At 33.3% G+C, this 14,748-nt stretch overlaps 4 protein-coding genes across 5 annotated transcripts; 3 read left to right on the plus strand and 1 right to left on the minus strand.

The window, feature by feature from the left end:
- Window positions 1-1,173: 1,173 nt before the first annotated feature.
- Window positions 1,174-3,171, minus strand: LOC106354289 (probable inactive serine/threonine-protein kinase fnkC). Its single transcript, XM_013794196.3, has 5 exons — window positions 2,758-3,171; window positions 2,188-2,357; window positions 1,819-2,101; window positions 1,592-1,740; window positions 1,174-1,502 (listed from the first exon to the last, which is right to left on the minus strand). The coding sequence occupies exons 1-5, from the start codon at window positions 3,147-3,149 to the stop codon at window positions 1,348-1,350; spliced, it is 1,149 nt and encodes a 382-aa protein (XP_013649650.1). The 5' UTR covers window positions 3,150-3,171; the 3' UTR covers window positions 1,174-1,347.
- Window positions 3,172-6,322: 3,151 nt separating this feature from the next.
- Window positions 6,323-9,643, plus strand: LOC106357242 (GDSL esterase/lipase At1g73610). Its single transcript, XM_013796919.3, has 5 exons — window positions 6,323-7,629; window positions 7,812-7,942; window positions 8,047-8,283; window positions 8,370-8,625; window positions 8,727-9,643. The coding sequence occupies exons 1-5, from the start codon at window positions 7,398-7,400 to the stop codon at window positions 8,888-8,890; spliced, it is 1,020 nt and encodes a 339-aa protein (XP_013652373.1). The 5' UTR covers window positions 6,323-7,397; the 3' UTR covers window positions 8,891-9,643.
- A 1,365-nt stretch (window positions 9,644-11,008) lies between these two features.
- On the plus strand, window positions 11,009-12,398 carry LOC106354291 (thaumatin-like protein). 2 transcript variants are annotated; one of them, XM_013794198.3, is made up of 3 exons: window positions 11,009-11,289; window positions 11,408-11,735; window positions 11,869-12,398. In XM_013794198.3, exons 1-3 carry the CDS (start codon window positions 11,169-11,171, stop codon window positions 12,215-12,217), a joined length of 798 nt encoding a protein of 265 aa, XP_013649652.1. In that variant the 5' UTR covers window positions 11,009-11,168; the 3' UTR covers window positions 12,218-12,398. The 2 variants fall into 2 exon arrangements, with proteins under 2 accessions (XP_013649652.1, XP_013649653.1); XM_013794199.3 differs by having other exon boundaries at window positions 11,081-11,289; window positions 11,411-11,735.
- A 726-nt stretch (window positions 12,399-13,124) lies between these two features.
- Window positions 13,125-14,058, plus strand: LOC106354293 (probable calcium-binding protein CML26). The gene has a single exon (XM_013794201.3). It carries the CDS (start codon window positions 13,374-13,376, stop codon window positions 13,851-13,853), a length of 480 nt encoding a protein of 159 aa, XP_013649655.1. The 5' UTR covers window positions 13,125-13,373; the 3' UTR covers window positions 13,854-14,058.
- The last annotated feature ends 690 nt before the right edge of the window (window positions 14,059-14,748 follow it).

Genomic DNA, 14,748 nt, shown 5'->3' on the forward strand with positions numbered 1-14,748 from the left:
TGTAACTTTTTTGAAGTTAGAAAGATGCTTCGAACATATTTGGGCCTGTTTTGCTTTAAAGTCCAGAGTAATACATCTCTCTATCCCATGCATTAATACATCAGATACGTCAGACGGCTGTTGAAGCCTGGATGGGTGGGCTTTAAACAGTCTGTTCGAAAGAGTTTTTTTTAACGGATAATAGGGATGGCTGGCATATAAAAGTCGATAGTATTTTACGCTATGAGCGTGTCTTTGGACAAGGTTTTGTGAGCACAGGAGGGGGGGGGGGGGGGGGAGAGACTCGGTTTTCTCTTTTGTATCAACTTTGTATACTCTTTCCTTCTTATATAACATCTATGTTCTTTTGTTGTGACCTTTGAAATAGAGACGACAAAGAAGTTTGTGGATATGCTGGATTTCAAACCGGGTCAAAAAGTACTAGACGTTGGATGTGGAATTGGTGGAGGGGACTTCTACATGGCTGAGAACTTTGACGTGGATGTTGTGGGCATTGATCTATCTGTAAACATCATCTCGTTTGCACTAGAACACTCGATAGGACTCAAATGCTCTGTGGAGTTCGAAGTAGCTGACTGCACCAAGAAAGAGTACTCTGATAACACCTTTGATGTTATTTACAGCAGGGACACCATTCTGAATATTTTAAGTACATAGGCTTCCCTCTCTTTAGTCTTCCCTTTGTGGCTTCATCGTGTAATCGCTGGTTTTGCTTTTCAGGACAAGTGGTTTTGCAAACTACATCAAGCAAAGAGGTTATGATCTTCATGATGTACAAACATACGGTCAGGTATAAATAGAGAGAAAAATTACATCATCTCTTCTAGTTAAATATCACCTAAACTTGGTTCTACAGATATAGCTTATAATTTTTGGTTATTATAAGCTATAATATAGTATCTACTCTACTGCAGAGACTTTGATGCATGTCACGAGGCATACGTTTCACAAACCAGTATAAGTTGTTCGTTGTACCGAACTATTAATTGTAGATATTTTCTCAGTTCCAAATTGACTAAACAAAATTTCAGGGCCTACATTTTGATCCCACATTAACTACGTTTACCTAAGAGAAATTGATTATGGTATTAAAAATAAAACAAAGTGGTATATAAATTTGGTTGTGTATGTTATCAAACCATGTTTACACCTATCATCTCTTCAAGGTTAACATAGGAAAGCTCGAACCCATTATTATTAGACAAACAGTAAACCAGAGTGATGTTAATTCACTAGGCCACCGTGAATTACATAGCGGCGGAGATTAGTCTGCTGGTTTTTCACCAACGTACTATCTCCGGTAAAAACAGGAAAAATCAACACATAAAGAGTGATTGTAGGATCATTTTAGAGAGTGTCGGTTTTAGAGAAGGACAAGATCTCGACTTCAAACTTGATGGCGTCATCAGCAAGGAAACCTTTGGTTGAGTCTTTGAGATCTGCGAAAGATATAAACTTCTCAAATCCCCATCCATTTTCTGTTGCGTTAGGCCATCCATCCACTACAGTAAACAAATCAAAAACTGATTAGAACCATGTTTTCTTCTTCTTACAAATGAGCTTAAGTAGTCTACACTAGTAGATATGAAACCTTGTTTCTCCAAATTGTTGGACCGAATCTGGTCAATAACTCGTAACTTGGCTTTCACGTAACCCTTTTCATTTGAGGCACTTAACAAAAAGAGTGACAACGAATTCCCCGTTGCATGCCCAACTCCATTTGGATACACTTTCAATACCCTACACAGTACACACCAGTCACATATCTAGTCTCTAGAGATACACATAAAGTGCAAGAGAGAGTGAATCACCACTCACCAGTCTCTTCCTCCAGAAGAAAACGAACCAGAAGTGTAATAGTCAAGATTACATGTAGAGAACTTAGTGAGCTTCCAGTTGAAAAGCGGGTCACGAATGTTTTCTTCGTAAGAGAAAACTTCCCACTTCTCAAAGGGGTTAGCAACGAGGATGTCAACACCAAACACACTTTGTCCACCGTCGAAAATGAATCCATGGCCTGGATCTTTGTAGTAACCAATCTCAAGAAAGTTTAGCTGTCCATACTGTTGTTTAAACAAGTGAAATCTCTGCGCATCAGTCTCTGCAAAACCAAACAAAACTAGTTAGTCTGAAGCAACCACAAAAGATTAAGCAAATATTTCACACTTTCTATAGATTAATTAGTACCCTGAAGAAAATGGTATCTGTCGATAGTGCTTTTATATGTGAGGAATGTGATCTCTGCATACACATCGTGTGGGTTGGCTATGAGGCTTGAGTTATCGATTCTCACGTACATCGAAACGTATCCACCCGAGCCCACTGGCTTGTTCTCGTTAGGGTAGATTAGTAATGTCCTTGTAACATTTCAATAACGTTATGAGAGTAAAATATCACAATGATTAGTCAACGCCATCGTGACAAAAAAAAAAGATTAGTCAACGCCAATCAGTCAGTCATTTAGCATGTGTAAATGGAAATGTCAAACAAAACTCCTTTTATGAAATTAAGAACATTTAAAAAAGAAATATATATAAATTAGATTTTAAACTTCTAATTATATTTAGAATTTTGAAATAAAAATTAAATGATGGAGCTATCAAATTATAAAATTATATCATTTTCAAAAATACGTTCTTAGTGAAATATTTTTTTTAATATGGAGGTCCATAGACAATCTGAGTTACTGAGTTAGCATTGACGCTAATATATATTAAAAATAAGATATGGGCTTGGCTTCTCAAGATATGTACGTACCAGTTGTATCCACCGACGGAGAAAGGACGTGACTCGTACTTGTCACCATTGTCTTTGACCAGTTTCGCCATAGTTGCAAAGTTCTGAAACTTCACGCAGTACGAAGATGGAGGACGAGCTCTATCCTCTCGTCTTATTAGTCCCGAGAGCTTCTCGTGACTCCTAGCAGAGGCAGAGCGAGATGTCTTGAAGGGACATGGGAGTTTCCCTGAGTTCATCACGTCCACGAATCCTTCTTCTACTACTAGTGCTTCCGTCTCCATTAGGTTCTGAAGGTTGCCGTAATAAGGTTTAGCGAATCTTGCAACTTCCACGATGAGTACGAAGCAGAGGACGCAGTAGGCAAAGATTGAGCCATAGTTTTTGTCTTTCTTCTTTTCCTCTGTATACATTTTTTTTTCCTTTTTTGAGTATGTTTAACACATATTTTGTTTTGTGTGTTATATAGACAATGAATTGTACTGACCCAATGTTAAACATCACGAGGGTCACGTTCCATTTACAATTGTACTGGCTCAATTATACTGACCCAGTTGATACCAAACTCGAATGTGGACCGACCTTAGATTTCCTCTCAAAACGACCTTCCCTTATCTTATCTTTTCTATATCCGAATCCAATCAGTCGCTTTTTATTACAATTTTTTATATCAGTTTCCATCAGAGAGTGACACGTACGTTTTCTCGAATGTGTCCACACTTTTCAAATTAAATTATTTTGTTTAGCAGTTAATCGTATTTCAACAAATTACTTCAAAAAGAATATGCTGATTTTCTTGAATGTTTATCTCAACCAAAATACAAAATGATTCATGTTCTCATATAATGATTCAAAAGAGGATTACACGGTATAATTTCGTCAAACATAAATTTAAACTCCAATTTGAAGACAATGTTTTAATTAATATTACTATTATATTTTAGTGTAAGATTTTATTAATTAATATTACTATAATATTTTAATATATGTGCTAGTTATTTATAAAAGTTTTATTTATTTCTATTTATTATGACAAATATAAAGACTATAGTATAAATTACACATAATTTTGAAAGTTAAATTTGAAGTTTTTGAAACTTCAAATATAGAGTTTTGCAAAATCTAAAATAGAAAGTTTTTTTTGAGATGCTTTTAGAAAAGAATGAAACTCAACTAACAGAATCCAACTGAGAAAGTTTAAATATTTATATTTATATTTTTTAAGAATTTTATTCAGGTACTATGGATATGATTGCTCTAACTGATATCTCTTACTGGACAATCTGTGGACATAACATATTAGGATTGATATTTTTACTGATATAAATAAATAAATAAAACAAAGATCTTCTACTCGACGAAGATTAGATCGCTGTGTCACAAGTCAATACTCTTTAAAGGAAAATAGTCAATCTTGTGTTGACCTACATTGAGGAGCAATATAGCGTGTCCTGCTCTTTTTTTTTTGTTCTGAAGTAGAAATGTGTATTTTGAGTCAAGGACGATGATAGGAAAAATTTCCCAACTGTCAATGGCAGAAAAGAACAAATACAGATCATTTGCTTGACTAGAGTCTAGAGAGAATATTTTCTCATTTTTGACACATTCTATACAGAGAAGAGGAACACATACCAAAATCTTCTTCCGTGAGATAAATTTGTCAAAAAAGTTCATGGCTATATACGAGGCAGATACACCAATGGTGGTATTGTTCTGCAGAGAAAAGCCCAAATTGTAGGTAGATTTTTTTACCTAACTCAATAATCACAGACAATTCGCTTGAAAGAGAAGCCATTTTGACAAAAGAAAACTAATCGATACTACAAGTGAAACTCAAGAACACAACTTACTCCAAACATGGTGTGAATAGCTGCTTCGCAAATCCGTAAGTTCATTCAATCCTTGTAAAAGTTTGCCAATGCCATGTTCCACCTTCATATATTCCTCGAGCTTGAGCTTGCCAATTATTTCCATGGGAAAGTAAGGATCATATCGAGATATTAACTCAAATTAACCCCAAAACTAAACATCAAGCTCAACATAAATATAAAAACGTTCTTAAATCAAAATTTTGATGAAAACAGTAAAAAAAGTTCTAAAATAAACAAAGCAAGAACAATTTTTAGCTCCTTGTTTTGTTGTTTTACGCTATTAGTGAGCATATATTTTTAGCTCTTACATTTCAGATTACTAATACTCATCATTTACATTAGATTACTTTGTTCCACCTTATTTTTTCCATGATAAGTATGATCATCATTTCTACATTTGTTTATCCTATTAAATTGAAATGCATAGACATTTTTTTTGTTTTTATGATCCTTTTAAAAGATTTCATATGGACTCTAACGGTTCTAATGATCTGAATCTTTCTTGTTCTAGTGGAAAAACCCTAAAACTTAAAAAATTGACCAAATTTACTTTTGAAAAATAACAATAATCTTTAAAATTTCAAATAGAGACATTTTTAGTTTTCCTTACGAAATCAAATAGTTATTTTAAACTTTTTGTTATTTAACAATTATTCAAATACCATGATAGATGAAGAAGTATTCTCATGTGTCTAATTTAAGTTTTTTTCACTAGAACAAGAAAGATTCATATCATTAGAATCCATATGATATATTTTAAAAGGGTCATGATAAAACAAAAATATCTATTCATTTCAACTTAATAGGATAAAAAAATGTACAAAAGATGATCATACTTATCATGGAAAAAATATGGTGGAACAATGTAATCTAATGTAAATGATGAGTATTGGTAATCTTAAATTTAAGAAGAAATAAATCATATGCTCACTATTAGCGGGTGGATTACAATTGGGCCTATAATATTCTAGAAAATCACAATATATACTCTCCCTTTTCTATATCCTTTAGTAAGAAGTTTTGGCAATAAATTATATTTTAAATAATATCTAATATGTCATTAACTTTTTACACAAACATTGGTTCCACTTTGGAATTTATGGATAGAACTTTACCTGTATTATATTTAACTTCAATGCTTGGGGATACTTGAATCTATACCAAAGAGAGCAGTTAAAGTAATAACACTTAGTCAAAACATTTTGCTTCTAACTCGGTGTTTAAGTCAAGATTATATCGGTGAATAACATATGTCCGTCTTCTAGAAGAGTGATTGTTGAAGGATATCTGGTGAATAATCTCGTCATTTGTAATCACATCTACAATTCTATCTTCTTTCTCAAGCAGCAGCTTCGATTGTAATATCGCTTCCTCTTAAATAATATATTATTTAATAAAAATATTTAAATATTTAGTATGATCGTGTTATTTATTTTTTCATCAGATTTTGTTAGAGCTAAAAATAAATTTTATATTATAATTAAAATTGATTTATTATTAATATCTTTATTGATTATAAAAAAATTATAAAAAATATATATTTGACTTATTAATGTATATAATTAAATATTTCATATTATATAATTAGTTGGTCCTGTTATGACTAGGTAAAAAATATTTATCTAAATTAATAGAATATATAATGTTTCTATTTTAATATAATATGGAATATAATTATAAAATTTGTAAAAAAAGAATATAATTTTTGTGTTATAGTAACATTTTATTTAACATTAATTTATAATAATATAATCTTACTAATTAACAAAATAATTAATATATTATTTAATAACAAATGATCCTATTAGATATTTTCTCAATAGATTTGGTCAGAACTAAAAATAAAAATTTAAATTATAATAAAAATTTACTTATTATTAATATATTATTGATTACTAAAATTTTATAGAAATTTTATATATATGACTTATTAATGTAAATAATTAAATATTTCATATTATATAATGAGAAGGTCATATTATGACTTGTCAACAGTAGATGAAAAATATGACTCTAAATTAATAGAATAGATATAGAGTGTAGCTATAAAATTTGAAAAATAGAATATAATCTTTTTTATATAATAACATTTTATTTAATATTAATTTATAATGATATAATATTACTAATTACCAAATTAATTAATATATTATTTAATAAAAATATGATCCTAACATATATTTTCTCAATATATTTTGTTAGAACTAAAAATAAATTTTAAATTATTGTTAAAATTGATTTATTATTAACATCTTTATTTATTATTCAAGTTTTATAGAAATGTTATATATTTTACTTAATAATGTAAATAATTAAGTATTTTATATTATGTAATTAGATGGTCCTATTATGACTTGTCAACGGTAAATAAAAAATAAGACTGTAAATTAATAGAATAGATGTTGTCGTTTTTTTGTTCTGAAGAAGAAATGTATATTTTTAGTTAAAGACGATGATAGATATTTAAATAGTTTATGAAAATTTTGGAACTGTCAGTGGCAAAAAAGAACAGATACAGATCATTTGCTTGACTAGAGATTGTATTATCTTTCTCATTTTGACACATTCTATATACTTTACGTTTATTGTTAGATAATACGCAGAATTCGTTGAATTTGATATTTCTTTCCAAATCTTAATACAGTGATAAAATCATAATTTGTTAATTATGTGATATCTTTGAAGGAAATCGTGTATAAATATTGACGCTTTTCTCTGTCACTTAAGTTATCTAGTTTACATCTCATTTTCAGTGATTAACCAAACACTTTAAGCTATAATATTTTCGTTATGATGTCCAAAATGTTAGTGGCATTTGTGTTCACTTGTCTATTTTATGTTGGTTCTGCTCAACAATTAACAGTTTCAGCACTTTTCGCTTTTGGAGACTCAATATTAGATACTGGCAACAATAATCTTCTTGCAACTCTTACCAAGGTCAATTTTTTTCCATACGGCAGAGATTTAGGTGGACTACCTACCGGGAGATTTGGAAACGGGAGAGTTGTTTCAGATATGATTGGTATATAATATTGATCTATGCACTTGTTCATTGCTAATATAATTAGTTTGCAACATTAATTAAGGATTTTTTTTTTGCATGTATGGATCGACATGATTTTAGAATGAAACTTTTGATGACAAAAAATTAAGGAATTTTTATATTTAAAACCTATCTTCTAACATCAATAGTGTCGTGTGCAGCCGAAGGGTTGGGATTGAAGAATCTCTTACCAGCATATCGCAATCCAGCCCTCTCGAGCAACGATCTAGTGACTGGTGTGTGTTTTGCATCTGGTGGATCTGGACTTGATTCTATCACTGCTATGATGCAGGTAAATTTCATTATATATGCTGTTCAGAATCATTTATAATCCCTTTTCATTTGTTTGAAATTGTAACATATTGTTTGATTTTTTGGTGTTGGTGAATGTATTAGGGGGTTATATGGGTGCAAGATCAAGTGAGAGATTTCCAAAACTACATCACTAGACTAAACGGTGTAGTAGGAAGTCAAGAGAAAACAAATGAAATTATATCAAATGCGGTTTATTTAATCTCAGCGGGGAATAATGATATTGCTATCACATATTTCACTACGGTAACTAGAAGGCTACAATACACTCTTCCAGCATACACTGATCTCCTAGTCACTTGGACTCGTGATCTAATAAAGGTACAAACTAAATAAATTCAAATATAACATCGTCAAAAATGTTATCTAAAATATCGGATTGTTAATTTTCTTTGTGTTATTTGAAGAGTCTATACGATATGGGTGCAAGAAAATTTGCGGTTATGGGAACACTACCGCTAGGTTGCTTACCGGGAGCAAGAAGCTCGATTGCAAACTTATTCAAAGTATGTGAAGTGTTTTCAAATCAAGCAGCTGCTATGTTTAACCAGAAATTATCTGCTGAACTTGACAATCTTGGCGCAGCATTTCCGGGTGCCAAATTCATGTACATAGATATGTACAATCCTCTTATGGGTCTCATCAACAACCCTCAAGCTTCAGGTAATGACGACACAATCTAACAACGCAATCTTATAAATGTTAGATTACAATATATATATTGATAACACGTAACATAAGCTATCATTCGTTGGAAAATGTAGGGTTCATTGATGCAGCTGATGGATGTTGTTGTACACCAATGTCTATAATGCCGTGCTTAGACGCGTCGAGTTATGTGTTTTGGGATATTGCCCATCCGACCCAGAAGTCATACCAAACGATCACACCAAATATTATTCAAGATATTAAAGCAAAGCTCGCATGATCAATTTCTCAAACTTTTTAGTTTGTTTTGAGTAATACTTCATGTTCTGTTATTCTGTTTAACGAAATAATATCTATCAGTTGTCTCAATCTCCATAATTATTTTTCAGCGTAATACACATTTTGAATGTTAATGTTGAGTGTAGTGTTTTATATTAGGGTTCAGATCTCATTTACGGGCCTTGGAGCTTTCTGATAATGCTTGCTAGTATCCTCCTGAAGATATATCAACTAACATAAAACGGTGGATTTAACAAATTAAAAAAGTTACTTTTGTTATGACTTTTTGAAGTTTGAGCATAACTTTTCCAAAATATTTCATAATTAGTAGTAAGATTTATGCTATTGTCATTTTCTATTCGAGTTAATCGATACGCCTGCTTTTTTCAGAGGGCCTTCAAAGTTCAAACTTCAAACCACCGTATTCAGGAAGCATCTTTCATGTCGATTTTTGATAATACTGACATTTTAGTTATCTTTTTCTTACAGCTTTTGTTATTTTGTAAAAACTCTAGATTTAAATCTCACTGGTCCGTAGCTGGATTCCTTTGCCTGTCACATGAATCCAAAACCTCACGTGAACCTTAGTTTTAAACTAGTCCTAATTTCAATAAATCTAGTGGCGATATTTAAATATATTTTTTAGTTTTAACGTCTTCTTTTTGTAGATTTGAAGTTTTAACATACCCATAGGGACGCAAATTAAAATCGTAAACTAAATTAAAATTTGAAATTAGTAACTGCGTAAAAGTGTCTACTGTTTACCGTTAAACTTGTTGTTCAACGGATAGAAAAATGTTTCCTTTAAGGCACTAAGTCTTCTGACAGCCTCGTAAGATGAGATAAGTTTTGTCATTATTACATTCCCCAAACATATATTCTCTGTTCTTTCGCAATGCAAATGGACCATTTTCTCGGAATTCATGAATCACATTATTGTTAATGAAATTGTAGACTGCATCTCTAAAATTATTTAGAATGTGTACAAAGGTAACAAAACTGTGATTGCAGTCAAATTCTTGAACAAATCCTTTTAAATGGCAATAATATACAATTTGATTTCTGTCTGTAAACTATTCAGAATAAACTCATTAATGAGTACAAGTTTTCACATCGAAATGAGTAAACTAAATAATGTTTTTTACTATATTATGTAGAATAAACTTTCATTAACAACTTTGTCTTAATAACAAGGGTTGACGATCTATTTCCCCCTGAGAAGTATCATATATCACTAGATACACACAGACTTTTGACCCCGTTCTATTTCTCCACAAAATAAAAGTTCGAATCCTATATCCCCCTAATTCGAAAGATCGAGTTCCTTTTCCCCATACCGGCGAATTTAATGGTTTACTTGGGAGAACCAGTAGCTAACCAAAATAAACCCATTTTTAACATAACCACACCTGTTTGAAAACCCGACCCTAGTCTTTAAAATCCCTGATTCCTAAAACAATTACAGTAACGAACCCTAACAAAATCGAATTGAGAAAATTGATTTGTGGGAGAGATAAGAGAAATTGAGAGATGAGTGATGTTTCTGGAGCTTCAAGTGGGTCGTCAATGGTGCGTGTCTCTCCATCTCTTTTTCATTGTCTGATTCATCTCTAAGAGAAGGAATCGTGTTTCCACTGACCGTCTCCATTTTTTCTACTTGTAATCAACTAAAATCGGCCGGTAAATCTTTCTAGGGTTTCTTTGTTGATGAACAACACTGGGGATTTGGGGGTTTATGTTTTCGGGTTAAACCAATAACAATTGGGTTGTAATCGGGTTTTAATCAGGTTTTAATCGGATCTTAAATGGATCTTTTCGGTTAAATCGCGGTTTTTGTTGGGCAACAATAGATTACGGTTAAATGATAAACAGTAAACCGGCGTTAATCCAAACCTATGTATATTGCAATGTTTAACTTCGACAGTATGGGGAAAAAGAACTCGATCTTTCAAATTGGGGGAATATAGGATTCGAATTTTTATTTTGTGGGGAAATAGAACGGGATCAAAAGTCTGTGTGTATGTAGTGATATATGATACTTCTCAGGGGAAAATAGATCGTCAACCCTAATAACAACTATATATATGCATATTATTGTGATATAGGAGTAAGATATTGTAAGCTTAAAAAAACTAATAACATCCACACAAAGCTTATTTGAAACTCTTATTATATTTCATTTCATAAATTGCCCTCTCCATTTCTGATATTTTTATAAACTAGTATTAAAAAGGACACCGTATTTTTCTCTCTTTATAAAAAGAAAATCCCCAAAGGCAATGAGAAATGAGAAGCTGGTTCACAGTCTTCCAGTCCACTTGAAATCAAAAGAACCACCAATGGCCTCTTCAATATCCCTCTTCCTCCTCCCTCTCCTTCTTCTTCTCTCACACGCTTCAGGTATTCTTTCCCTTACTCTTTTTTAATCTCAGACATTTAGATTAATCATATACTCATATAATTAACTAATCACATCATACTAAACTAGTGACATTTTGGTTTTACTTTATGTGACAAGAAGCTTCAACGGTAATATTCTACAACAAGTGCACATACACAGTCTGGCCTGGTATCCAAGCTAGCTCCGGTCAGCCGCTACTCGCCGGCGGCGGATTCAAACTATCTCCCAAAAGAGCCTACACTCTCCAACTTCCATCGCTTTGGTCTGGTCGGTTCTGGGGCCGCCACGGTTGCTCCTTCGATAGATCTGGTCGTGGTCGTTGCGCCACTGGAGACTGCGGTGGTTCTCTCCTCTGTAACGGAGCCGGCGGTGTACCTCCAGCCACTCTCGCAGAGATCACCCTCGGTCATGAGCAGGACTTTTATGATGTCAGCCTCGTTGATGGGTATATGTCTAAATATATAAGTAAATACTAAATATATATAGTTCATGTATCATTTAGAGTTTAAACTAAAGTTTTTTTTCAGTCTTTTGTTACACTTGCATACTAATATTCTTGTTAATCTATAACATTACAGATATAACTTAGCCATGTCGATAATGCCGGTGAAAGGTACAGGGAAGTGCACCTATGCAGGTTGCATTAGCGACTTGAACAGAATGTGTCCGGTTGGTCTACAAGTCCGTTCACGTGACGGGAAACAGGTAGTAGCCTGTAAAAGCGCATGCTCTGCCTTTAACTCACCTCGCTACTGTTGTACCGGCTCGTTCGGTAACCCACAGACGTGCAGGCCCACGGCTTACTCCAAGATCTTCAAAGTAGCTTGCCCTAAGGCCTACTCCTACGCTTACGATGACCCCACTAGCATTGCCACGTGTACCAAAGCTAACTACGTCGTCACTTTTTGCCCCCACCGTGGCCGTTGATTAAGATCTTAGCTTTAAATATAATTAAGAATAAATTTATAAATTTACTCTGTTATTTGGTACGATGTTTCGTTTTAGGTATTAAGACTTTTTCAGCTTAATGCCGTAATTTACTGCTTTGCAATAGTAATGTTCTGTCTGTTCTTTTTCGTTGATCTATAGCTAATCACTTCAGATTTCATCGATTTATTACAAAGAACATGCATTACACGTTTAATAATATTAGGGATGTGAAGTCCGCTGCAACCGCACATACTATCCCCACATAACTTTTATTACTATTTCTAGTAACACATCTATATAATATTGTCTTATATTGATTTTAAATTAACTAACAAACTTTATAGAAATATATTATGCATGAGAGAAGGAACCTTACATTGGTGGTCCATGTGGTTTAGTATTTTGTTTTTCCACATTATATGTTTGGTTTCAAGAAAATGTTCATAAAAATATCAGATGTCAGTCATATGTTTCAATAAATATTGTAATATTCGGGACTATTTTCAATTTTTAATGTATAATTGTCATATCGAATGGAAAATGTCTCTCTCACGCTTGGTTTCAGATCCTCCATGGAGCCACACATTTACATGTAGTGACGAACATATTCCTTATTTTGATATACTCGTAACCCACTACATGCAGTCGAAGAGTACAGTACTACATTAACTAATACAACTATACGAGGGTAACACTAGAATCGAATAATCGACAAAGGAAACCGTTAGAAGATTGAATGTTATTAAAACATGTAGAAACTATTTGGGAATAAATGTCATTCTTCATCCTCTGTAACATTTGTTGTTAAGTGTCAATTCATTTGCTTTTTTCAATCTTTCTTCGTATAGATTGTTTTGTAACCTCTAAATTTATGTTTTGAACGAACTAAATCATAATTACTGTAACTCCAACATTGATTATAACCTGTTATCAGTCAAACACTTACGAACCTCTCGAATACACACAAGATTAGTTAAAAATAGAAATAAATATATTTAGCTAATTACAAACTTCGAAGGGTAGAAATACAAAAGCATTGAGCATCGTTCATAAAGAAAGACAAAAGAGAGCATCAAGGGAAAGCGAAGCTCTATATAAACGTCAAAACTCACAACTAAACGATTCACAAACAAACACAAAACTGCAACGAACAATGGCGAGCGAAAATCCTGAAACCACCAACAAACCATCGTCCACGGACATGGACCTTAAGAAAGTCTTCAACCAGTTCGACGCCAATGGCGACGGCAAGATCTCTGTCTCTGAGCTCGGCAACGTTTTCAAATCCATGGGAACGTCGTACACGGAGGCTGAGCTCAACCAAGTCTTGGACGACATCGACATCGACCGCGATGGTTTCATCAACATGGAGGAGTTCGCCGCCATCTGCCGCTCATCCTCCTCTGCCACAGAGGTCCGCGAAGCATTCGATCTCTACGACCAGAACAAGAACGGTTTGATCTCGTCCTCCGAGATCCACAAGGTTCTCAACCGTCTAGGTATGACGTGTTCCGTCGAAGACTGTGTGAGAATGATCGGGCGTGTTGACACTGACGGCGACGGTAACGTTAACTTCGAGGAGTTCAAGAAGATGATGTCGTCACCTGAGCTACTCAACAAGCAATCCGCCTAGGGTTCCGATTTGCCCTTCTTTTTATATATGGATATTGAGATACATGGTTACATATAATATTGTATGGTACTTGTTTACATTTCTAGGTTAACAAAGAAATAGTTCTCTTCCTATATATGGAATGATGAACGTCTTGCCTATGCAAGTATGATTACTTGCGATATAAGCAATCTATATACATATTAAAACTTCGGGTTTTAGTGTCTTTTCTTTGTGTTTTCTCGGCATTGCATCAGATTAAGTTGGATCTAATATGAAAGGACTGCATTAAATCGAATGCAATTCAAAAGACAAACTAATGGATAATGAAATTGTCATATTTTACAGAATCTTATTTGTTTTTTTGTATGAACGAATCAGATACCATTCGCTTTTTTTCTGACTCCACTACGACTGTTTTCTACAAGAACTGGTCAATTATAGGTGCTATATGTGTGGACAGCCTTTCCAAAAAGTTTTTTTAAATAGTAAACTATTTATATTGATCGTCCTTGTGGTTGACAAAGTCTGATTCATTTTTGAGTGGCCTAGAAATTTTGGAATATGGATTTTTAAAAGAAAATATGAATACAATTAATAAATGAATGTCAAAACCGAATCAAAGGGCTCAAATCACGCCGAGGATTAGGCCCACACGATTTCTGTGTTGGAGATAGAATCCTTTGGTGGACCAAAGGAACTCATTGTGATTAAGTATTCGAGGCAGCTATCACTTCAACAAATATGGGCATTTAAGGGCTTTAGCGCAAGCAGTATTCCTTAACAGGCTGAGACATTTTTGTGGTCAACTGAATATGTTTTATTGTGTATGTGTTACTATGTCAGCAAGAACCAGAGACCTTACTACTGTAATATGTTTTTTTTTGTAACTGGGGCTTTCAGCTACTGTAATATG

The sequence above is a fragment of the Brassica napus genome, chromosome A7 (genome assembly GCF_020379485.1).
Source record: "Brassica napus cultivar Da-Ae chromosome A7, Da-Ae, whole genome shotgun sequence".
Classification (NCBI taxonomy): Eukaryota; Viridiplantae; Streptophyta; class Magnoliopsida; order Brassicales; family Brassicaceae; genus Brassica; species Brassica napus.

Bases quoted from the DNA above. Each gene is read 5' to 3' on its own strand.
- LOC106354291 (XM_013794198.3), top strand. From the start codon at position 11,169: ATGAGAAATGAGAAGCTGGTTCACAGTCTTCCAGTCCACTTGAAATCA. The intron at 11,290-11,407 runs GTATTCTTTCCC...TTATGTGACAAG, and splicing joins TCTTCTCTCACACGCTTCAG to AAGCTTCAACGGTAATATTC. The intron at 11,736-11,868 runs GTATATGTCTAA...ATAACATTACAG, and splicing joins GATGTCAGCCTCGTTGATGG to ATATAACTTAGCCATGTCGA.
- LOC106354293 (XM_013794201.3), top strand. From the start codon at position 13,374: ATGGCGAGCGAAAATCCTGAAACCACCAACAAACCATCGTCCACGGAC.
- LOC106354289 (XM_013794196.3), bottom strand. From the start codon at position 3,149: ATGTATACAGAGGAAAAGAAGAAAGACAAAAACTATGGCTCAATCTTT. The intron at 2,102-2,187 runs GTACTAATTAAT...TTGGTTTTGCAG, and splicing joins CAGATACCATTTTCTTCAGG to AGACTGATGCGCAGAGATTT. The intron at 1,503-1,591 runs GTTTCATATCTA...TGTTTACTGTAG, and splicing joins CAACAATTTGGAGAAACAAG to TGGATGGATGGCCTAACGCA.
- LOC106357242 (XM_013796919.3), top strand. From the start codon at position 7,398: ATGATGTCCAAAATGTTAGTGGCATTTGTGTTCACTTGTCTATTTTAT. The intron at 7,943-8,046 runs GTAAATTTCATT...TGAATGTATTAG, and splicing joins CTATCACTGCTATGATGCAG to GGGGTTATATGGGTGCAAGA. The intron at 8,284-8,369 runs GTACAAACTAAA...TGTTATTTGAAG, and splicing joins GGACTCGTGATCTAATAAAG to AGTCTATACGATATGGGTGC.